Source organism: Zeus faber (genome assembly GCF_960531495.2).
Source record: "Zeus faber genome assembly, chromosome: 7".
In the NCBI taxonomy this organism is placed as follows: domain Eukaryota; kingdom Metazoa; phylum Chordata; class Actinopteri; order Zeiformes; family Zeidae; genus Zeus; species Zeus faber.
Window position 1 is genome coordinate 28,725,738 of NC_137203.1, and position 25,280 is coordinate 28,751,017.

General features: G+C 46.2%; 1 protein-coding gene across 1 annotated transcript in view; it reads right to left on the reverse strand.

Moving 5' to 3' along the window:
• abca2 (ATP-binding cassette, sub-family A (ABC1), member 2) overlaps window positions 1-25,280 on the reverse strand; it is a 59,515-nt gene that overhangs the window by 8,676 nt on the left and 25,559 nt on the right. The window contains exons 20-39 of the mRNA XM_080003409.1: window positions 24,660-24,780; window positions 22,003-22,311; window positions 20,637-20,858; window positions 18,477-18,579; window positions 18,070-18,386; window positions 11,132-11,345; window positions 10,608-10,713; window positions 10,421-10,532; window positions 10,218-10,278; window positions 9,655-9,829; window positions 9,150-9,265; window positions 8,448-8,595; window positions 8,137-8,260; window positions 7,613-7,745; window positions 7,238-7,358; window positions 6,890-7,068; window positions 6,618-6,759; window positions 6,372-6,506; window positions 5,990-6,093; window positions 5,731-5,823 (exon numbers count right to left, since the gene is read on the reverse strand). Of these exons, the coding sequence (XP_079859535.1) occupies window positions 5,731-5,823; window positions 5,990-6,093; window positions 6,372-6,506; window positions 6,618-6,759; window positions 6,890-7,068; window positions 7,238-7,358; window positions 7,613-7,745; window positions 8,137-8,260; window positions 8,448-8,595; window positions 9,150-9,265; window positions 9,655-9,829; window positions 10,218-10,278; window positions 10,421-10,532; window positions 10,608-10,713; window positions 11,132-11,345; window positions 18,070-18,386; window positions 18,477-18,579; window positions 20,637-20,858; window positions 22,003-22,311; window positions 24,660-24,780 (3,035 nt within the window). The remainder of the gene's footprint in view (window positions 1-5,730; window positions 5,824-5,989; window positions 6,094-6,371; window positions 6,507-6,617; window positions 6,760-6,889; window positions 7,069-7,237; window positions 7,359-7,612; window positions 7,746-8,136; window positions 8,261-8,447; window positions 8,596-9,149; window positions 9,266-9,654; window positions 9,830-10,217; window positions 10,279-10,420; window positions 10,533-10,607; window positions 10,714-11,131; window positions 11,346-18,069; window positions 18,387-18,476; window positions 18,580-20,636; window positions 20,859-22,002; window positions 22,312-24,659; window positions 24,781-25,280) is intronic.

Here is a 25,280-nt window from a genome sequence, read left to right on the forward strand (position 1 = left end):
TAAGCTCCTTCAAGCCATATCAACCGACTGTCACCCCGGCAATCACACATATAATTAATTCTAAGCTCTTTTGCCATATACACCACCTCACTGGGCCCGATTCATCCGCTCGCATGGATTTTTCATATCACTGCTATGCGGATGATACTCAAACTCTAATCTGTCCTTTCCTGCCTGATGACCCCACTGTCTTGACGCGGATCTCCGATTGTCTCGCTGACATAATCCACATGGATGAAGGATTATCATCTTCAACTAAAACAAAATGGCGAAAACGGAAACTGCTGGTCTTCCCAGCCAAACAAGGTATTTATCACAACATTGATATTAAAAATTTACTCTCTATCTCTTGTTTCCCTACCAAGGCTGCAAGGAATCTAGGTGTCCATTATTGGTGACCCAACTGACATTCTCGGACCATGTTGCCGCCGTCTCCCAGTCCTGCCGCTTCGCACTATTCAAACATCCGAAAAAGTCAGGCCGTTACCTGAAACCAATATGCCACTCAAACTGCTGGTACAAAACCTTGGTGATGTCCTGTCTCGACTACTGCAAACGCCCTCTTAACAGGCTTGCCGGCCTGTGCGGTGAAGCCACTGAAGATGACACAGAATGCGGCGCGGCGCGACTGGTGTTCAACCAAGCCAAAGAGGGCACATGTCACTCCGCTGCTCATCGAGCTCCACTGGTTTACCTGTAGCCGCTCGCATCAAGTTCAAGTCTCTTATGCTTGCCTACAGAGTGATTGTTTGGGGAATGCTCCCCACCTACTTAAAATGCTCTTGTAAAAAGCATGTTTACCCCCCGGATTGCTGCGCTCATCAATTGAGCGTCGCCTGGCTCTGCCGGCCGTACAACCACGGCAATCCAGTTTTATTTCTCATTTGTAGTTTTCACATTGGTAGAACGAGCTGCCAAAAAACGACCAGAGCAAGGACCTCCCTCTCTGTCTTTAAGAAGCACTTGAAGACCCAGCTCTTCAGAGAGTACCTCCTCTCCTATTTTACAATTACTTAGTACTACTAAGCAGTATTTTATTGTTACTATTCTGCCCCCGCTTCAGTGTGTGTGTGTGCACACCTGCTACATCGGCTCGACAGATAGTTAACAGTTTTTTCCAAGAATGAAAGCACCTTGTATCGTTCAAAACTTTTACTTAGAAAGCACTTTAAAAAGACAAACGTGTTTTTCCATCCAACCGGATCAAAAAAAGAATGCATGTGGCGGCTCACTTCCGCATGTGTCATCAAACCCCAAACTACAGCAAGATCGATAGTACAAAACAAACTACGCGTTTAGAGTTACCACTAGGGTCGCCCTTTTCCCCAGATAACATCAGAAACATCACACTCCCCGCTTGTTATAATGTATTATAACACTATTCCCCTTTTTACAAGTAAAAACAACTTCAGAGACTCGTCTAGAATACACCCGCTGAGTACCCTGTCTGACCCACCCTCACATCTACTTTGCGGACTTAGAGTCTTTGTTGGGAATGGCGTTCACCCCACTCCGACTGGCCATTCGTTTCCGCTTGACCTGTGCATCCTTGAGCCTCCTGAGCAATCTCCTTGGCTCAGCTTTGGCTTGGTCCATGTGCCCACTTTTCTCCTTGGTTGGAGTGGACACCAGGTACTCTTGATGCCGGCGTTTTCAAGAATGCGTTGGCCAACGCCTGTACCTGCCTCCCCTGCTTGTTGTTTGTAGCCCAATACGATTCGGGCTGTCTGTGTAGAATGTGACCTTGTGAATGTCTGTGTCGAGATCTTCTGTAATCAAGTCCGCCATTTCAAGAGCCAAGAGACAGCACCACAAAGTTCGAGCCGTGGAACAGTATGTGGGGGGACGAGGAGCCAGCTTTGACCTTGCCCATGACAAAATCCAATGTGAATCCGTCCCGATTTTCATCTGTTGCTTTTAAGATAGGCCACTGCTGACATGGGCCATAGTGGAAGCATCAGAGGAAGACACAGAGTTTCTCTGTGTTTTTGTGGAGCACAAGGAAACGGGCACATAGGGTCTTTCAATCTGAAGCTGCTCAAGCTCACAGAGTGAGTTGGTCCACATTTTTCCCATCGTTCCTCTTTTAACGCTGGCAGGGGAGCAATCCCATTCAGCTTGTTCGGCAGACAGCTCCCTGACTAAGGCCTTTCCTTGAATTGTGGACAGGTTGCCACATAGCCCAGGGGGTCATAAAAGCCCATTGACAGTAAACAGGATTCCCCTTCTAGTGAATGGCTTTCTTCTCTTTGGATACATGGAAAGTGAAATGTGTCTGCATCGAACATTGCTTGCATGAAGTTGAAGTGTTGTTTTCACGGCATTGTTTTCTTCTCCAGCATGCGGCGGAGGGAGGCGAGGCGGTTTAACAGCATGTTGTCTGTTTGTTTGGGCAGACGGGGCCCTGTTTGGCCTGAATGGCAGTGGTGCTACCCAGCAGTGTGCTTTGTTCATGTAGACTTTCCTTATCCATGAGGTCAAGGAAACAGCTCATCATCGATGGAAAGGCCAAATTGGTCGTCGCGTTGTGTTCTTTGAAAAAACGTTTTCTGCCCAGGCTGTCTCTTTCATCGCCTGCATGAGACACACATGGAGAGATGTGGCGTGGCACAGGGCTGTCAATCTTCTCTCTGACCGTTAAGCTGCTGGTGCAAAAGGAGGGGATTGGCGCCCATTCCTCAGCACACTGGTTTCTGAAAGACGCTGGCAGTGGTGGGTTTTCCCAGACACACATCTCCAATTATCACCCATCCAAGGTCGAGTCGCTGGGCAAACGGTGCGTTTGTGTGGCCCATTACATTTGTTTGCCGCACTTTTGTGCACCTGAGTTAAGTCCTCTCCCAAGGAGGAAGAAAGGATGGGCGGGTCTGGGTCCAGGACTGGGGATTTTTGTCTGCCAAGTGTTTTGAGGTGAGGATGATGTTTGGCTACGTCTGGTGATGGTATTTTCAGACCTGTCATCTGGCAGCATGTCACACTCAATCAGAGTAGGCAGGGGGAATGTGGATGGTTGCTGTCTAATGACTCCACCATGAAGTTGCCTGGCTCGCCGTCCGGCCGTATCCACCACTCCTGAACATGTCTTCAAAGTGTATCTTGTTTCCTGGGCCTTGAATTCTGAAAATGTGGGGAAGAATTCAGTTTTTGCCTAAGGACTTGTTGCTCTGGTCATCAAGAAACAATGTAGGTCTTCATGGCTAGGTCTCTTTGGCCCACAGGATACACTAATGCAAGACAGATTTTTGGAGCGGTATGTGGTAAGGCTGGGAAGGTTTTGAAATCATCACTGGTTGGTTTTCAGGTTGTGGGAGAGCTCTCTGTAGCTGTATGATTTTTTCTCTGTGCAGTGCTGGTTTACCTGATTTTGGTAACCTTCTCCTCTGTGTGTGTGGGTGTCGAGGCAGGTCAATAAATTTTGTGGTCAATATTTTTCTATATTGGCCGCTTTTACACACTGATAGGGACTGGTGGACCTGGATGTGTAAACAGGAAATCTGCATTTCAGCATTTTTTCTTCTGAATTTCAACTTGCTAAGCGGCGCTGTGTTCATTTTTAATTGGGTTTGACAGCACATATTTCATATTCTTCTTCAGCAGCTGCTTCTAGGATTTCGGCTTCGGCGTTAGCGGTAGCCGCTGCCTTTGCTAATTTTCAGTTCGTGCAGGACCTGGCGTTTTAGAATGGCTTGTTGTTTTTATTAGCTCTGCCTCTTGGTCTAGTGAATGCGGAGCTCTGCACGTGCAGCCTCTGCTTTAGCCCGTGCTTACAATGAGTTTAGCTACAGATTTTTCTGCTGGATCTGGAGCAGTTGGATATTTTGTGATCTTGTTTCTAGTTCAACAAAATCCTCTTCGTCTCTTTTTTAGTGACATGCTGATTGCTTTAGTCGTTTTTGTTTTTTGACTTACAGATCGGACGAACGCTGGCCGTTGGAAGAGTTTGTTCTTTTTTACTTTTTTTGCCCCCGCTTCAGTGTGTGTGTGGTGTGGTGCACACACCTGCTACATTGGCTCAACAGATAGTTAAACAGTTTTTTCCAAGAATGAAGCAAGCTTGTATCGTTTCAAACTTTTACTTAGCAAGCACTGTAAAATAGACAAACGTGTTTTTCTACGCAAACCGGACCAAAAAAGAATGCATGTGGCGGGCTCACTTTCCACATGTGTCATCGAACCCAAAACTACGGCAAGATCGATAGTACAAACAACATCGCGTTTAGAGTTTACCACTAGGGTCGCCCTTTCCCCAGATAACATCAGAACATCACAGTTACACTAATGTCTCTGTCAACATGTAGCTTGAATGTTATTCTCCCTTGTAAGTCACTTTGGATAAAAAGCGTCTGCTAAATGACTAAAAAGTAAATGTAATATTAATGTATTCAGTCCAAGCTCCTTCAGCTTGACCGCCAGTCTGGTGGGGACTATGGTATTGAAAGCTGAACTATAATCAATGAACAGCAAATCCCACATAGGCCCCCCTCCAGCCATCCATGTGTGGTGAGCGTGGTGTGCAGTACCGAGGAGACCACGTCATCCGTGGATCTGTTTCTGCTGGTACGCAAAACTGCAACGGGTCTGATTTTCCCGAAGACCAGGGGAGCGAGACGGTCTTGCATCCATTCTTGTAAGGTGTGTAGCAGTGGTCCCACACAAGTTTTTTTTAAGGTTTGCCCTGTTTAAAGTCCCACAGTCACCACCACAGCCACGTCGGGATTGTTTGTTTTGAAAATCCGCAAAACACATCATACAGGTCCGACAGTGCTGTGTCGGTGGTCCGCTTGCGGCGGAATATAAACGGCTGTGATGATGACTGTGCTGAATTCCCGGGAGAGATTAAAATGGACGGGCATAAGATGGTCAGCTGTTTCCAGGTTCAGCGAGCAGGAGCGGGAGAGGAGACTTAGTGTTGTTTGTGGGGGCACCAGTGGTTGTTTTACCGCAGACGCCTCCACCTTTCGGATTTCCCTAACTCCCCTGATCTGTCCGCCGCGGAAACATGGAGAAGGGACTCGGCTGGGAGGAATGGCTTCATCCAGCACCAGTGGGTTTCAGCCATGTCTCCGTCAAGCAGAGGACGCAACAGTTCCTTGTGTCCCATTGGAATTTTAATCATCGCTCGAAGTTCATCCATCTTGTTCCCCAGAGACTGAACGTTGGCAAGAAGGATACTTGGCAGAGGTGGATGGTAAAGGTTTGCGTCCGCATTCTGACCTGAATGCCGTCTCGTTTACCACAGTGCTTTCTCCGTGGGCCCCGCTCGTGGAACAGCGGCTCCATTTTTTGTTGTTGTTGTTTGTTGAGAGTGTTCGCGCATAGAATTTCAGTCGGCCACTCTAGTTTCCACAGATAAAAAGTCCCAAAGTTGTTCCTTTTAGGGAAGTTTTTATATCCACGAGTGCATCGCGGCCGTAAGAGATAACTGCCGATGCTTTTTTCAGCGGACATTATGATGAAAAAAAACGGAAAAACAATACTAAAAATGTGCAAAGTCGACTGGAGCGCCGGCGCAGGCGACCGCAAGGGGCACTGCCACTATCGCCAACCAGAAAGCCAAATGTTTTTATTTTTGAATTAGAGCATTGTAGATATTAGAATATTAGACAGATAGTCCCAAAACCCTGTTGAGAACACTGTGAAACCCTCTGAGATGAGAAGAGATAACAGAACAGCTTAATTTCAATAACTGCAGATCTGTAGACATGCCAATTTGTAGGTTCGGCTTCAGACCTGTTCTTCAGGTGTTGGATGCTGCCCAGGCACTTGAATCTGCCGTTAACCATGATGCCCAGTCTGGTGCACAGTGCCTCGCACTCCTCCATGCTGCAGTGCGGGGGCCAATAGAGAAGATACAACTCTTAAATTGAATTGACCATTTTGCTGATGGGAAAATCTGCCTTAGTAAAAAATGTCAGTCTAATTCACAACAACTTGTGATTTTGAGATTAAATGACAGACAAAAAAATGTAATGAACACGGATCGTCCCACCTGTGTGACGTCAGCACTACGGACCGGCCGGTCTTGATGATGTCGAGGATCAAATTCCAGAGGAACCTGCGTGCCTTGGGGTCCATGCCGGTGGTGGGCTCGTCCTGAGGAGCCAATCAGACAACAAGACAACACATTTACAGAGTTGTGCGCTGAAATCCATATATACAATCATCATAATGTAGATGTTTTTCATTGAATTCATTGAATTGTGACTTTCTATAGGGCCGTTTCTACAGGGCCAAAATCCTGTGCTTTGTAAGTATGATGAACCTGTTTGAAAAAGGAGTTTGACTTTGCTAAGCGTTTTCAAATTGTTAAAAAAATAACAGTACTACATAGTCCAAGAGTCTGGTATGCATGTGAAGTTCACGCCGCTTACCAGGAAGATGAGGGAGGGGTAGCCAATCAGGGCTATGGCAGTGGAAAGCTTGCGTTTGTTCCCGCCACTGTAGGTACCAGCGGGCTTGTCCGCGTCCTTGGAGAGCTCCAGTTTCTCTAATGCCCATTGGACCACCTGGAGGAGAGGAGAGAGAGGGGGAAGTGCTACATGTAAGATACATTCACGTATGTATTCTACAAAAATCAGAATCAATTCAACCTTCAATCAAATGGGTGTGTGACAAACCCTCTCCTGGTCCTTCCAGGGAATGCCGCGGAGGCGGGTGTAGAGCTCCAGGTGCTCCCTGGCCGTCAGGTCCTCGAACAGAGCGTCAAACTGGGGACAATACCCGATACTCTGCTGGACGCGCAACAGCTCCTTCAGGATACTGCACATAGATATATACAAAAATAAACACATATACTGTATACATATTGTACTCACTTCCAGGGAATACAACTATAGTGTTAGTAGCAGCGGTATAAATCCAGGAGATCTGAAATCAATCTGGCTCCTACCTGTTTCCGCTGATGAAGGCCTCCCCGCCTGTGGTGCTCTCGTCTCCAGTCAGCATCTTGAAGGTGGTGGTCTTGCCTGCGCCATTCACGCCCAGCAGGCCGAAGCACTCCCCAGGACGGACGCCGAGACACAGCCTGTCCACCGCCAGGATGCGGCCCATCTTCCTGGACTTGTACACCTGGCGCCAAAAGGGGGAGAATGCCATTTTACATGAGAACTTGTAGGAGTCCCCATCTTTATTGCAGTGAAGTACTGCAATACAATGAAGAACTTTTAAAAAATCATTCAAGGGCTTCCTTTTTTCATGACGCAAAATAAAAATACTAATAATGAGATGGGGAGGGGACCTTGGTGAGGTTGTCAATTTTCAGCATGTCATTGTCCGCGTCTCCGCGCAGCACCCTCCGCCTCTCGCAGGACACGTCCACGTCATCGTCCTCTATGGGCTGGCAGCTCACGGGCACCCTCCTGAAACGGAGCACGTCCACAGGCTCATCTACATGAGTCTGGCGGAGCGTTCATCTTGTTGCGCACAGTAGATCACAGATTATTCTGGAATTGCACGTGTATGATTATTCAGCCAATATATCATTCAACTATCTTAGAGAATAGCTAATTGAAGGGATTTAAAACAATAATAACAGACTTTCGGCAGTCTCCACTCTGAAAGAAGACATTTCAAAACACCTTTTTCTATTTTAAGAGTACATTCTCAGACTCACTGAGGTTTCCTCAGAAAGTTGTACTGGCACAAGATGGTGATGAGGAATCCCACAAATCCCTCGATTGTCATGGCAACCAGACCGCGAGTCACAATGTCCCACTCAAACGGCGATTTCATCTTGTCAAACTGGCCTGGAAGAGGTGAAGCCCTTGTTTTATCAACAGCCTCAGACCACAACTTGATTAGATGTCAACAAGATTTGCATCGCCTATGGCGTTTAAAGGTCTACTTATGAATTTTGGATAAAGTCAGTCAACACTATAAAAGGCATGCAGATCATCCGTGCAAATAAGCTCTGGGAAAAAAGACTTAAGAACATGTTCATCAGGGATGTTGCCAATATGAGTTTGGGCTCTACTAACATGCCAAGGAACTTTCAGATAAGATACATGTGATTGTAAATGTGTTTGAGTGTGATTTACAGTCTACAGTATATCTGATCATAAGTACGTGTCATGGATGTGGCTCTTGTCTGCTTCTATATTAGCTTGAGCTAGCCTAGAATGCTAGTGCAACACACACCTATCTTGGCGTAGTACTCGTTGATATACTCATTGTAGGCCATCTCCATCAGGCCGTGGCCGAGGTTGTAGTTGGGGAAGATGAGGAAACAGGACTTCAGATAGCTGTTGACTCTCTTCAGATCCTGCGGGGTAAGCGTATGTGAAGGGGTTATGGACTAAAGGCCAAGTTCCACAGCAATCCCCCCACTACTGTCCACACAGAACTGATATGAGTTACTTCCACTACTTTCAGAAATAAGAGCACACTTTCAAGCACTCAAGCATGAAACAAAAAAACGGAGCAACATGCTGGTTACAAGCCAGACTGACCTTGTCATGTTCAAAGAGCTGCAGGAGGAAAGTGGCCACTGTGGCCGTGATGCCGATAAAGAGGTTTATGACAATGAGGAAGACGTAGGCCGTGCTGGGCACCTCGAACCAGAAGGAAGCTGGGTACATGATGGGAGTGATGGACCATCTGGAACAAGTTAGAGTGAAGAGTAAAAGAATGATGGTGCTATGGAAAGTCAACCAATTGTTTGGTGACCTCAATGACAGATCGACTCGTCTGACCTGTTGGAGGTATATTGGTATTTGTACTAGTATCAGTACTTGTCCTTAAAAATGACTGTTCAACTAATTGAAAAGTTCCCACGATTAAATTCTGAGTTTTAATGCCATATATATGGGCTCAGATACAATCAGAGCCTTTTTTAAGGTGCCTTCAAATATTAATTATAACTCGTTGTGAGGGGGGTGACTATACATTATGCATTTTGTGACTGTAATGAGAACCGAAGAGTGCTGTGACTGTCCTCCCACTGTCCTCCCCGTCACATGTGCTGGGGAGATTTCTTCCAGTTTTATGCCTTGGTCATTACCATATAAATGAGGACACAGATGCAAAGGCACTCCCACAATTCCATCCAAAGCAGGGTGACTTTGTACCTTTCACTCTAAAAATAAACCTTCCTAAGGAAAGAGAGGAGAGAACAGAAGTGGTGGGGTGGGGTGAGGTCCTCCTCTACTCACCCGTAGAGGAGGAAGAGGGAGAGGACGGCCGGGAAGTTGGTGGGGGAGGTATACGCGGGCAGGTCGAACACAAACAGAATGAGGACGCAGCACGTGGCCGGTACCAGGTAGTTCAGCTGAAAGAGAGAGAGGGAGAGGGAAAGAGGTTAGGCTGAAGAGGCACGTGTCGTTCTCTCATTTTATTCATGGTTGACAAGGACTGATGGAAATGGCACTCAAGTGCACTCTCCTAGCTCCCTTTCAGAGATATACAGGGATTCAACCATGCAGTCGGGAAATCGAAAAAGTCCTGTGTCCCTACTCTATGTCTCTCATGCACTCTCATGCATAACTCCACACACACACACACACACCCACACCCACACCCACACACACACACACACACACACAAACCGTCTCACTGCCTGCATTAAAACTTGGAAGTCATCACAGGACACTGACAGACATAATTCTGTTTTGAAGGCACTGAGAAGCAGTGTAACACCCTAACTGCCCCCCAGCTCACCATGTCCCATATGTAGTTAGCCAGCCAGTAGATCACAGGGTCACACCCGCTGACAAACTGCAGGTGCTTGGCCTTGGTGGACTTCTCTGCCACCAGGAACACCACAAAGCTGGCCGGCACAAAGGACATGGCCACGATGATGAAGATGGCGATCACCACGTCTGTCCCCTGAAGTCTAGAGAGTGAAGAATAGAATGCGATGAGAGCGAGATAGAATTAAATTAAATGAGATGAGAGTGAGTACAATTAAAAGAGAGTGAGAGAATGAGATGAGAGTGATATTGAATCAGAATAAATGTAAGATGCAAATGAAATAGAATGGGATGGAAAGAAAATTACGTGAAATGAGAATGAGATGAAAGTGAGATGAAAATGGGAAATAATAACATGATATGAGAGTGAGATAGGATTAAATGAGTTTGAGTTGAATTGGTACATAACAGAAGGGCAGGGTAGATGGATATGAATACAGCTGTTAGACAGAGACATTAAAGTTATAACAAACATTAAGAAAGATGAGACATTGATAGAAAACCAGCCATCAGGACAACAGAGAAACTTACAGGTAGTCCAGGGAGAGACTGGCACTGGTTCTATTCATCGGGTGGTTGGTCAGTGTGATTCCTATCGGCAGCAAATACAATGTAAAAAGTTATCTTAGCTGATTTAATCAAACAACAACATGCACCAATGTGCATTTATCGTTAAAACAAGAAAATCATGAAGTCTTCAAGTATAGAAAGCCCTGCCTGTTTTATTTCCTTACCATACGCAGCAGGATTCCCCTTGGATGCAGGCAGGTTTGCGCGCAGGATGGCGTTATTGAGGACATTGAGGAAGGTTGGCATGCTGTGGTAGCCTTTGTTGTTATACAGGACCTGGAGGAGGGGGCAAACTGTTAATGGTGCTTCATGCCACCGGGGTCTATTTCAGAGCGTGCGCTGCCCTCTCACCTGGGCCGATCTGCGAACTGCTATCTTGCGGACCATGGGGGGCGTTTTTATCCCGAAGGACGCTGGGATGGATTTCTGTATGTTTCCCACCGTTATGCCACCATATCTGTTGAAGACAATTACAGATCAGTACAAAATTGAACCAATACACAATAGCAAATAAAACATTGAATTATACTTTCCCTTTGCATTAGGTACAATATCTGATCTCCGAATCGTCACCAAGATAAATTCCCTATTAATCTATAAACTGGTTACTCAAGTTATTTGAAAAATAGGCAGGAACCTTTAATTGAATATGTATATTAAAATCTAGCAGCTATTCAATTCATCATCTAGTATTGAGTTTATCTGAGAATTGTGAAGAAGTATACATTTAGTGACATTTCACTCACATTTCTTAAGTACATAAGAGCCGTGGCCAGATCGTTTTTCAATTTTTATACATTTTTAATTCTAAAATGTCAAGTTCCGCTGCACTTTATACTAAATTTCTGTGGACTCAGCATGCGCTTTTGTCCCACCTGTGCAGCCGCAGTCGGTCTGACGTGAAGAGGAGATACTCTGAGACGTTGCGGCCGGTGATGTCCACCAAGATGTCCCCCGTCACCACCTTCATGAGCAGGGGGCGCCCTCCGACCCCACTGGGGCAGGAGAAACCCGTCCCCTGCATGGAGCAAGTGCAGCGCACCGGCTCGTGTATGGACAGGGGCAAGGTCGGTGGAGATGTCACTGGCTCTGAATGACAGCAGCAGAAACGCAATGTTTGGGAGACAGTTTAGTTGTCATCCAAATTTAAAGGATAGGTTATGATGTGTGGTTCTCATCATTTATAACTGTTCATAGCACAACCTCAATGTACCGCTTTAGTGCTGAGAAACACTGTGCTGTATGGGAACCAACATTTCAATAAGCCCTTGGTTGAAAAATACAGCAGCAATCGTATCCTTTGACATTTGAATATGAAGACTGTGGTGCAAATAACAACTTCTCATTATCCTTGCCATTTGTTTTAACGCCAGGGTAGATATTAGATATGAGTGTGTATCATCTTGAAATAATCTTATGGAATTAAGATTTAGTCCCATCATGATACACTATTTTGTTGTGTAGAAGAAACATGACCTACAATTTTTCTTTCTTTTCACTTTCTTATATGAATTATGAGAACTGAGGCAGTGCCAGCACTGGAGAAATGTTTGTCTCAACGCACTATCATTCTGGTATAGGGGTGTGTTGAACAAAGGGGCGTGGTCAAGCATTCTTGAATTCTCTGCCTTGAATTGTCCCAATCAGCGCCGTCCGACTTGAGGCAGGGAGTTTTCTTAATGTTGGTCTGTCTTGCAGAGGGGATTGACACACGGGCTGGTCAGCAGCCCAGCATCGAAATGCCATTCCTTCTGTGCCCAAGAGGATCATAATCTTCCACATTATTATACTAATCATAATTTGTCATATATACTTGTGGCCAGGGTACCTTATTGTGGAAGTTCACAATAAAAACTCTCGCCATGTTGGTGCACCATGGCCAGAAAGTCTCCGTCTCCCTCCCTAAACCCATACCTGTGGGCGGGAACTCCCACAAGTGGCACCTGAGCAGAGACCAGTGAGAGGCAGGGCGTCGAGTGAAAGGAGCCCCGGAGCCGATCTGCTGGCTGTGGAAACGCCTCGCAGATCTGGAGGTGGAGCAGGACTACCTCCGCTGTCAGCTGGGGCAACCTTGCCAGCGTGAGCTCCCTGGAGTATGGTGTTACCTGAGAGCCAAGAGCCGGCCAGGGGCCTCTGACCCTAGGACCCACACGGGATTTGCAAGGTCCTCAGCCTGTCGCGGTGGCCCGGAGGACAATGTCAATGTCCCCTCTTTGTCCCCCCTCACCTCCTAGGGCGGTGCTCCCTCAGGGAATCAGGGAGCTGCGCAGACCTTCTGGGCAGGGGTGCGGACACTGCGGTCGGCCTGGTGGTCTGGGTTGCAGGCACGTGGGACCCCTCCCCCGGTCGGAAAGAGGCCTACCAAGTACCGGTCAGGCTACAAGGGGGTAGACATCAGGCTTTGCTGGACTCGGGCTGTTCGCAGACGATGGTCCAGCAACGCCTGGTTCAAGGTGTCACAGGTGGAGGACCGTTGTGTGCAGGGGGATATTCACACGTACCTGATGGTCCAGCTCGAAATTCATTACGGAATAATTATTTAGGGAAAAAAGCCTAGGGTACAGGCTGCGGTATGTTCTCGCCTGTCGCACTCCCTGATTGTGGGCACGGATTGGTCAGGGTTTGACGCGTTCATGAGAGAGGCTGTGTATTCATGGCCAGTAGGGAAATGTGAGTGTTACGTGGCGCACAGTGACACGGAGGGGTCATCGGTGGGCTTCGAAGGGTGCAGGGGCAGCGGGAACCTAGGTAGAATCTCCCCCAGTTCCCTTAACCTTCCCAATCGACCATTTTCCGCTGGAGCTCTCAGAAGACGACACCCTACGCAGGCCTTTGACGGGGTAGTTAAAATCCATGGCGTATTAACGCACCCAGACGCCATGCTCACTCACCCAATATTTTTCAGTGATTAGGGACAGGTTATATCAAGTGAGCCGTGTTATTCAGACAGGAGAGGAGATAACCCAGTTGATCGTGCCGAAGAGCCGCCGGGATATGCTCTTTCAGGCGGGTCACCATAACCTGATGGCTGGTCACCTCGGTGACAAGAAAACACAACAGCGGATAATGGCCCGCTTCTATTGGCCGGGCATTTGGGCAGATGTGCATAAATAGTGCTCTGCGTGTCCTGAGTGGCAGTTAGTCAACCCTCTGGCTATGTCAAGAACGCCGTGAGACCCCTCCCCCTAGTCGAGGTCCTGTTTGAAAGACTCTGTATGGACCTCATCTGGCCGTTAGACTGCAGTGCCAGCAGGTATCGTTTTGCGTTTGTCCAAGGGGATTATGCAACCCAGCACAGAGAAGCAGTGTGGCGCAGGCGCCATTTCAGGTCATCTTCCAAGTCGGTACACTTCGGGAACATTACGAGTTACTGTGCGTCCACTCAATTCAGACCAGCGTTTATCATCCCCAGACCTATGGCCTGGTGGAGCAGTTTGATTAAACACTAAAGACATGATTCGAAAGTTTGTTCACAATGATAGCCGTAATTGGGACAAGTGGTTGGACCCCCTGTTGTCTGCGGTGTGGGAGGTTTCCCCAGGCCTCCACAGGATTTTCTCCCTTTGAATTCCTCTGAATACAGTTTGTAATGGACCAGAGAGCAAAGTTACGCGTGCTGATTTTGGCCGTTATCGCGGAAGAATTTTTTCCGGGCTCAGGAATGACAGCGCCTCTTATACGACCCAGGGGCTCGACTCATCCATAGCTCTGGTCGCGCCGGTCATTGAGCAGGATGAGTTGGGGCCGGCGGTTGAAAAGGCGGCCGATCAGATGGCAGCCCTGTTCAGTGACCATCTCTCTCCGTCCAAAAGGGTGGACATAGCTGCACTTCAGCGTCGCTTTTCTGATGTTTTGGGTCGGTTTGGTTCTGCGTGGATTACCGAAGGGTGAACACGGTGTCCAAATTTGGCGCCTACCTGATGCCCCGGATCAATAAATTTCACGACCAGTTAGGTACAGCTAGTTTTTTCACGACACTGGATTTAACCAGTGGCGATAGACCGCCGCCCCTTGCGGTCGCCTGCGCTCCGGTCGACTTTTGCACATTTTTGTATTTTTTTCCTTTTTTTATCATAATGTCTGCCAAAAAAGCATTGGCAGTTACCTCTTACGGCCGCAATGTACTCATGGATATAAAAACTTCCCTAAACGAACAACTTTGGGACTTTTCATCCATTGAAGTAGAGTGGCCGACTGAAATTCTTACCGGCAGAACAGATGCACGGATGACGCGGTCTCCCAGGTACTGCACACCACGCTCACGCACCTGAATGGCCGGAAGGGGGCCGATGTGAGAATGCTGTTCATCGATTACAGTTCAGCTTTCAATACCATGGTCCCCACCAGACTGGCTGTCAAGCTGAAAGAGCTTGGACTGAATACTCCACTGTGTGCCTGGATCCTGGGCTTCCTCACAGCCCGGTCCCAGATGGTTAGGGTGGGGAAGCACATGTCCAGCTCCCTCAGCCTGAAGGAGCTGGACATGTGCTCCCTGTGGCTGACCTGTCACTCTGGTGCCAGGACAACAGCCTCCACCTAACTTCAGCAAAACTAAGGAGCTAATTGTAGACTTTAGGCGAGGATTACAATCGAGGACGCACATGCCCTTGGTGATTATTGGGACTTCTGTTGAAAAGGTGAGAAGCTTCAAGTACCTGGGAGTCCACATAACAGAGGATTTAACATGGACTTTACAAACAGACAATCTGGTGAGAAAGGCGAGGCAGCGTCTTTACCACCTCAGGCAGCTGAGGAAATTCTGGGTCTCGGTGAGGATACTTAAGTCCTTCTACTGTGAAGCGGTGGAGAGCATCCTGACAGGCAACATCATTGCCTGGTTTGGGAACTGTACTGCTCAGGACAGGCAGACCCTGCAGAGGGTGGTGCGTTCAGCTGAATGTACCAATGGAACTACCCTCCCCTCCCTGCAGGACTCATACACCAGGAGGTGTAGTAGCAGAGCCCACAGGACCATGAAGGATCCTCACCACCCCAATATCGGACTGTTCCAGCTGCTGCAAGGGGCAAGCGCCTCCGCAGTCACACAGCGAGAACAGAGAGACTGAGACAGAGTTTTTTCCCGCAAGCCATAAGAACTGTCAATGCTGACCTCACCAGGGGTCCTCACTGAATCACACACATAGGCTCCACTACCTTCTGTACTGTATGTAGCATACTGTGTCGCATACTGTGTCACTGTTCTGGGTTGTTCGGTGTTAACGTATTGCTGCACCGTACTGTTTAGGTATAGGGGATGGTAGCTCAGGAGGTAGAGCTGGTCTTCTAGTAATCTAAACGTTGCTGGTTCCATCCCAGGCTCCTCCTGCTAGCATGCTATAGTGTCCTTGAGCAAGACACTTAACCCCTGATGGCTGCGTCCGTCGGTGTTTGAATAATTGTAAGTCGCTTTGGATAAAAGCGTCTGCTAAATGCAATGTAATTGTAATACTGTTGTATTCTGTGCTGTATTATCCCACAAACACTACCTCATTTTATTCACATACCACTTTAATGCACATATCTGTATTTACATAATTGCCCATCCCATATACATAAGTCTATCCCATATACATAAGTCTATTCCCTTTATCTATTCCATTTAATTTAATTTAATTTAATTTTATTCTATAAATTTTTATTTGATTCTATAAGTATTCAACTTACTGTAAAACGTTTTAGGAATCAGTTAGTTGGTCTAGTAGAAAGAAATTTTCTTAGGTAGCTACTGTGTTCTGTCTAGGACATATTGTGTGTAATCACCGGGTGCGTTGCATTACATTTCACTGCATATATGTATGAAAGTATGTATATGTATGTGATGTGCATGTGAATCTTGAACCAAGGGCTTCTGGCAGATTCCCTTGTCTCAGGAGTCCAAGGAAAAATCGGCCTTTCCACGCTGTTTGGCTTATACCACTTTCTCCCACTTCCATTCGGGTTGTTCAGTGCCCCAGCCACCTTTCAGAGACTCATGGACCACTCTACCTCCTGGCACCGACAGAGTGAATAGGACATGGTTAAATACAAGGGGAGTGACGAGGAAGGTGGAGAATGGTGGTGAGATTACTGACTGGGGACAGGTGTGCAGTGACAGGGAATGAAGTGAAACCAGACAGAGGGACCTAGAGGGACCTAGAGGGAGCTAGAGAGGGCTAGAGGGTGGCAGAGACAGAAAGACAGGGAATCAAAGTAGGGGAGGATAGTGACATACCTAGATGACGATATAATTCACAGCGACACCTGGGAGCTGCATATGCAGCTTGTGGGGGCTGTGCTTGAGTCCCTGAGGTGGGCTGGGCTCACCGCCAACCCAAAGAAGTGTGCCGTGGGAGAGTGGGAGGTACGGCATCTGGGGTACCACTTGGGCGAAGGCCTGGTCCAATCCAAGCTTGATAAAACCGCTGCGGTCGCAAAAACGCCAAGACCCAAGACCAAGAAGGAGGTGAGGCAGTTCTTGGGGCTGGCCGACTACTATAGGAGGTTTGTCGCCAACTTTTCAGAGCTAACCAGCCCCTTGACCAACTTAATTTGAAAGGGTGCTCCAGATCCGGTGCAGTGGTCAGAGAAGGTGTTGCGAGTGTAAAGTCGGCTCTCTGTGGGATGCCAGTGCTGTTTAACCCTAACGTCTCTCTTCCTTTCTATCTGCAGACCGACACAGCGAACAGAGGTCTGGGCACAGTCTTGTCCCAGGAGGTGGAGGGGACCGAGCGTCTGGTGCTGTACCTCAGCTGCAAGCTCTCAGAGCGTTAGTCGAGATACAGCACGGTGGAGAAGCCATCAAGTGGGCAGTCGGTTTCCTCTGCTACTACCTCCTGGGACGAGCTTTCACCGTCTGTTCGGATCATGCCCCACTGCAGTGGCTCCACCGCATGAAGGACACAAACGCCGTATCACCCGGTGGTACCTGGCTTTCCAGCCCTTTAACTTCCGGGTGGTCCACAGGCCGCCTTAGGCTCCCCGGCCTAGGTGAGCGGCGGGGGTATGTAGTGGACAGAGTTAGGGTTAGAGTAAGGGTAGTTCCCCACAAGGCGGAAAAACACTCTGTCTTGTTGGTATTTTTTAAACCAATCACAATTTTGTCTTGGGCGGCAATAAGCCTAGGATGCAGCGACGGTGCCCTTGCAAGAAAAGTGTGGTGGGAACTTGTTTTTCTGGAACCTTTAGACTTGGGGAGGTGAGCCTCAGCATTAAAATGGCAAAATCCCAGCAAAAGAAACACCACATAAAACAGTAAAAGACGCATGTCCACTATGTGATACTTATTTTACTACTAAAAAAGACATCATAACTTGATCACTGGTGACCAAGTCTCGCACAGCCAGACCTATCTACACTTCATTTTAGCGCTGTGCTTAGCACTGAAGTAGTTTCACACAGCGATGGGGACACGCAGATAGCGGAAGGAGACGAGAATTCCGACTGAAATAGTCGCCCAATGGCAGGCTTTATACCAACAACCTACATCCGGTGAGTCAGAATAAGTTCAAGATAATGGTCCAGTTCCGTTGTATTCTTTCAAGTGTGATTATGGATTTAAGAATATGATATACTGTATATGGCAAAATATAATTCCTCATAAAAATTGCCCATACATTTTTAATAAATACATTTTATCTAAATTATTTTGCATTGCTCACCCCTTCTCTTTGCAGTTGCAGATGGATAAACAAATCTTCTAGTTTAATCTGAGTTGCTTTTTGTCACGCCCAATTGTATTGTCCTGTAAAGTTTAACCCCATCCACTTAAAGAAAGTGTCCCCTAAAGAACAAAAACCAACTATTAACTTAAACTGTGTGGTTGTTTGGGACATACCATGTGCCGTGGTAGGGACGGGGGCAGCTGTGTAGTTCCAAAGACCGTCCTCTGGGTCGTCGGATGGTGCCGGCGAGGGCGGTGGGGGCACAAAGTTGGAGAGTGGCACCCCCTGGGTGAAGGAGTCCAGACACATGGAGTCGAAGTAGCGGGCGGCCAGGGTCTTGGAGTTGTTGGCGCTGGGGTTCAGTGTCTGGGCCAGCTGGTCCAGGGTGCTGTTGAAGGGCGTCTTGAGGATGCACGTGGCGCCTACACCTGACGGTAGCCGCAGGGTGTCGGTGATCTTCTGGGGGCCGGCATCCGGGGACAGCTTGCTCCTGGAGAGGGATAGAGCAGAAGCCAGTCGGTGATTATATTCATAAATTAGAATACTTTAAGTAAAGAAATTGATATCCTCGGTGTCTGACCTGTACTGGGGTCTGTCTTCATTGGCGTAGGGGATGAAGTTGCCTCTAGGTTGGGTGTAGTTGTGATACTGAGATGGGGACAGGATCAGAGGTGGCAGGTCTCCTGTGAAGTGCAGGAAGACAGGGGTTTGTTTCTTGTTTCTGTTGATTCATTAATGTCGTCTGATGGACATGCAATCACGTGTCCATCTGCGTTTCAGAGGTCTCCTAGCAACAGCAGTTGTGAGAACTGCGTATGGCGCATTACTGTCTTACTGGCTGCCACTGGAAGTAGTGTCGTTATTGCCACAAAACTGTGGAGGTGAAAGAAAAACCCATACAGAAAGAAAACATGTGCACTGATAACAACAGATTGATATCTAATACCAGGCTAAAATAGTGTATGATAAAATATGCCAAAAAGAACAAAAGGATGCCAAGAGGCACATGTCATATGTTAAATAAACTTGATTTCAGAAAACAATATAATATGCAAATCATTGCTACTGTAAATTCCTCAAGTCTGGACTGTTCAATGTAAGAGTTCTGTATTAGCAAATACAGCAGTCCCTAGGGTGGTGACTATCAACCTTTTTTATATTAAGGACACTCAATTTGATGCGCATGACCGCATTTGAAAATATTTTGTCCCTGGGACCCCAATCTGAGAAGATTTTTATTGTTAGATATTATATAGTAAGAGTACTCCTCACTTTTACGACCAAGTTCCGTTCCTAGGACCAGGTCGTTAAGTGAATTGGTCAATAAAGGAGGACCCGTGTTAATTCACGGTAAGGGGCCATGGTGATTGCGAATGCTAGTGTAGTGAATACTGACAGACTACGGGAACGAGATGATGCGCGATGAGATGCTTGATGCTGAGACGCCGCGCACGTAGCGCACACGGCGCAGTATTGTCCGAACGGTCGTTCAACAGGTAGATCGAGTTAAGTGAGGAGTACCTGTATAGTCAAAACCTCCATAACTGTCTATACTAAAAGGAAAACAAATGATCGAATGACCAAAACAGTCATTACTGCATATTCTATAACATCTTTTAAATTAAATAATGGTGAAGTTGAACTATTCATTATTTTGCTGGGGACCCCCTGGAACCTCTCTTAAAACGTTTGGGGGTCCCCTGACTCGCCACCATTGCCCTAGCGCAGGGGTCGGGAACCTATGGCTCGCAAGCTAATTATGGCTCTTTCGATGACAGCATAAGGCTCGCAGACAATTTTGAGCTAAAATTTTTGACGAGACAAGATTTTTGACGAGAGTTTTATTGTTCATTTCAATATGCGGCATGCAGGCCACAAATACATATATCACTGAGAATTATTATAATAATTGTGGATAATAATGATCCTCTCGGGCGCAGGAGGAATGACGTTTCACTGCTGGGCTGCTTACGAGCCCGTGCGCTGATCCCCTCTGTAAGACAGACAATCATTAAGAAAACTCCCTGCCTCGAGTCGGACCAATCAGCTGAACACAAGTGGACAGAAATGGAAAAAACTCCAATATGTATGTGACAAATTACTCTTGAACTTGAACTTGAACTTGAACTTGAACCTGAACCTGAAGACCAGCTGATTCTTAAAACTTGGAACGAGCTTCCCGTCACATAGCACACAATGCAGCGTGTGAGTATTGCCGTATTGACCATGTTTGGCTCTACATATGCATGTGAGCAGTCTTTCTCGCACCTGAGAAACATTAAGAGCAAGCTATGCTCACGTTTAACTGATGGAAGCCTCAACGCCTGCATGAAGCTTAACCTCACTACGTGTGAACCAGAACACAAGGCCATCAGCAAACCCATGCAGCACCAGAAGTCAGATTAATGGTAAAAAGTATTAAATTTTTTATTGGTTAGCTACAGTATAATAACAATATTATTTAGAAGAATAAAGAGAAATGTATTATATATAGCGCTTTTTTAAGTACTAAGAGATGTGTTATACGTTAAAAATGTATGCCTTACTTAGAAAAGCACTCATTAAGTTGCATTCAATTTTATTAAATATTATATGGCTCACAAGGAAATACATTTAGAAATATTTAGCTTTTATGGCTCTCCCAGCCAAACAGGTTCCCGACACCTGCCCTAGCGCATACAGACTAAATTAAATATTTAAATAACATTATCGGTTAATCAACTGCGACTGCTGGTCTCACCAATCTCGGGCACAGACAGAGCCACGGTCATGGCCACGCAGACAAAGAAGGCGGGCAGGAGGATCTGCGAGAACAATCCCTTGGTGTTCCTCTTGGCGCAGTGGAACCTCTTGACGATGAGTCCATGGAACTGCCGCAGCTTCAGCCACCAGCCCTCCAGCTTGAAGCTACCCTGCCCCTCAAGAACCTCCGGCTCCACCGAGGAAGGGTTCTCCACGTCCCCTGGAGGTCAGAGATCAAACTGGAAGCATTGAAGCAGCTGAACGACCGCCAACATAACTTATTGCATTCAACTGGACTTGCTACTATCTACGGTAACCCCCCTCCAGGTTTGCATGACATTGACTGAAATGTGAACACCACATAGTCAAAGGAGTTTGTGAGGATACAATTCATGAAAAGTCAATGGAATAGCATCAACGTTTGAATCTACTTTCTTTTTAACCGGGATTTTGGGAATATAGCATTCCTCTCGGTTTGAAATACATACACAGTAACACAGTAACAGTATAATTTTGCCATGACCTTTAACATGTCATGTAACAATTGTGGGATTAACTGCAAAAGAACAATACAATGTCTTAAATAAAAGAACTGGGTAGAACTTCAGGCTCCCTCCCAGGGGTCCCCAAGTTTTCAAATAATTTCAGAGAAAGGAGTACGATGTAACTACTCTGAAAATGTAGTCAAATAAGCTCCCAATTACATTGACTGTAAATAGTTAAACTGCTCCACCACATTACAGAAAATTGTAGTTGAACTACTAGTTCCAAATGTCCCAGAAAATATTATGCGTTTCCACAGCGAATGAAACAGACCTCTTCAGTTTAATGTTGTATCATATCATAGTTCTTTCTTAAATCAATCATTCTGAATCTGTACATATATAGTAAATAGTATGATGCGCCATACTGTAAATCTCATCTCGTTCATTTTATTTACGAATATTGACGTGACAGTTAACCAAGACATGAAAATTTTGGGTGAAATTTGCTTAGTATTTCATTAATATCTGCTCCATATGTGGATCGATTTAGATTAATTTTGAACCACAAGGTATTGTTTGTGACAACGCGGTTCAAACAAGACTCCAACCGTGTTCATTTGTTATGCTGAAGTTGGTGTTCCAGATAGTTTTTGCCGGGTTGGAAATATTTTAGGGGTCCAGTCTGTAGGGGTCCAGGCCTTAATGACCAATTACAAATGCATCAAATTTTCCCTATAAGTTGTACATTCCTGATGTTCTACTTATCCATTCCCGAAAAGGAATCGAAACACATAGTATTTTCTGGGGAGAGACATTTCAATTCCTTCATAGAAACTTAATAGGAAACCCAGAAATCCTCTCTCTGCCCTGCTCTCTCACCTCTCAGGCTGGCCGACTCGTACTCCGGTGCAGTGTTGAAGAGGGGACAGTAGTCTCCATAGAAGTCTGCGTAGAGCCCGCCTTCATCCCCCCTCACTGAGCCGATGGACGAGGATGAGGACTTGATTGAGGACTGGCTCTGGCTCAGCTTGGAGCACATCACCAGGTTGCTCAGCTCCACTTCCCGCCTCTCGCACCTGGCTGCCACAGGGCCGGTCTCGCTCTGAGGGGCCCCCAGGCCGCCCAGGCCTCCGGCTGGGAACATTTGCGGTTTCCCCGCCGAGCTTCCCCCGGGAGAGTCTTTCATGTCTTCACCACATGAGCGGAAGAATAAATAAACATGAATGAATAAACAAGACCGGCATGGGACACCTGTTATATTTTGTGACATTTTGTTATCTTCTGTGTTTTCACGCTTCCATCACCCATGTTGTGTGGATTCATGCTTTATGTTTGTGACAGAGGCCTTAAAAACTGCTAGAGCTGCTGCCAAATCCTCGGTTCTCATTCTGCTAGACTTATCAGCTGCTTTTGACACTGTCAATCATTGCATACTCCTGTCCATACTCTCAAGTATGGGCATAACGGGCAGTGCACTTTCCTGGTTCGAATCTTACCTTACTGGGCGCTCGTTCAGTGTGACATGGCGAGGCCAGCTGTCTGTGCCTCACAACCTCACCACAGGGGTGCCCCAAGGCTCGGTGCTAGGACCCCTCCTCTTTGCCATATACACCACCTCACTGGGCCCGATCATCCGCTCACATGGCTTTTCATATCACTGCTATGCGGATGATACTCAACTCTATCTGTCCTTCCCGCCCGACGACCCTACTGTCTCGATGCAGATCTCGGATTGTCTCGCTGACATATCCACATGGATGAAGGATTATCATCTTCAACTAAATCTGGCGAAAACGGAACTGCTGGTCTTCCCGGCCAAACAAGGTATTTATCACAACATTGATATTAAAATCTTGTTCCTACCAAGGCTGCAAGGAATCTTGGTGTCATTATTGATGACCAACTGACATTCTCGGACCATGTTGCCGCCGTCTCCCGGTCCTGCCGCTTCGTACTACTCAACATCCGAAAAGTCAGGCCGTACCTGACCCAATATGCCACTCAACTGCTGGTACAAACCTTGGTGATGTCCCATCTCGACTACTGCAACGCCCTCTTAACAGGCTTGCCGGTCTGTGCAGGGAAGCCACTACAGATGATACAGAATGCGGCGGCGCGACTGGTGTTCAACCAGCCAAAGAGGGCACATGTCACTCCGCTGCTCATTGAACTCCACTGGTTACCTGTAGCCGCCCGCATCAAGTTCAAGTCTCTTATGCTGGCCTACAGAGTGATTGCTGGGAATGCTCCCCCCTACTTAAATGCTCTTGTAAGAGCACATGTTGCCCCCCGGATGCTGCGCTCGTCAAATGAGCGTTGCCTGGCTCTGCCGGCCGTACAACCACGGCAATCCAGGCTATTCTCATTTATAGTTCCACGTTGGTGGAACGAGCTGCCAAAAATGACCAGAGCGGGAACCTCCCTCTCTGTCTTTAAGAAGCACTTGAAGACCCAGCTCTTCAGTGAGTACCTACTGTCCTAACCTACAATTACTTAGCACCACCTAGCAATATTTATTGTTACACTAATGTTGTTGTTACACTAATCTCTGTCGCAATGTAGCTTGAATGTTATTCTCCCTTGTAAGTCGCTTTGGATAAAAGCGTCTGCTAAATGACTAAATGTAAATGTAAATGTAAATAAGGTAGGGAAGCAAATACAATTATATGGGATGGGGGTGATTTGCTACTTGTGCCGTATATATATGAATCTAATTCAAGTTATGTCAAAAGCAGACACATACAGTATCTGTGACTATTTTTATCCATATTAAAACAATTATATTGCTCTCAGAAAAAAGAGAAAATATGATATGCAGCTTGTATAGCTAGTTCTGTCAGACAACTCGACAGCGCCACACCCTTATGGGAATACTTTTTATACTAATTTTTAAATACTTTTATTATAACTGGTTTTTCTTTTGCTTTTTTTACTTTATACTTCATACAATTTCACTTTATTTTACTTACATTATCACTCTATATTTCACTATATTTCTAGCTCATTAAGCGCGCCTATGTTTTATGTACACCTTGTCAGGAGTGATGAGCAGCAAACCCAGATGCTTCAACTCAAACAATGCTAAATATCACCTTAAATTAAATCTAAGAGTTGGCTGTCAGAAACAATATTTCATTTTTTTTGGATGAATGTGGTTTCAGCCCTTGTTATACATTTAAACTTAAGTCTGCATTTGTGAATCAACATAGATTTGTGAATAGGTGTGAATTTACATTTCATTTTTGCTACACATTTCCCTTGATATTACAACTTTCATCCATCCATCCATCCATCCATCCATCCATTCATGTATCTATCTATCCATCCATACATCCATCCATCCATAGATACTTGAATATATAAAATGAGTTTTTATGCCTGCTTGAAACTGCATAATTTCCCCCTTGGGGAACAATCAATTTATTGTTAAAGAAGTTAAGAAAACAAAACATTCATATCAGCACTTTTAACTTGCTTCAGAATCCTGTTTTGTAACTTATTGAACTTCCAGAGTCCAACGGGGTTGTCGTGTTTACCGGCGTCACTGTTCTCCAGGGACTGGTCCTCCTCAGACACCTTGAGGAAAACCTCCTCCAGAGTGGTGTCCATCACACCAAAGCTGGTCAGGGCCAGGGAATCCAGGCTCTGCTCCAGCGCCTGCAGTGGCCGAGACGATGAACACTTAAATGGACCTAAACGGTACTTTTTAAAGGATTTCTCTGAGTTTCGTAGTTCTACTTGAATAAGAACTTCTTTGGAATATTTGATCCCTACTTTCCCTTTACAAAATTGGTCTTTGAACACATGTTCATCCCCACCAATTGGACTGGCTTATGCCCAGAGAGAAACAACAAGCCCACTCGAAGACAACATCTGTCGGACAACCTTGCTAATTTAAATTATTTCATTTGAAAGAAATAAAACGTTCTGCAGGTTAATGTAGATTTGACACAAATGTTTAACATGGAGGCTATGCGCTTTCTTTTGAATGCTGTCTTTAATGTAGTATATATGTTTTATTTGATCTTTCATTAATCTTTACCCATGATTAAGCACTCAATTTCACTTTTATGCATATTGATATTTTAGGAAATTCCAAAAGTTCCCAAAATGCAACAGTTTGACGACTCATAAGGGAAACTTGAATTATTTTATAA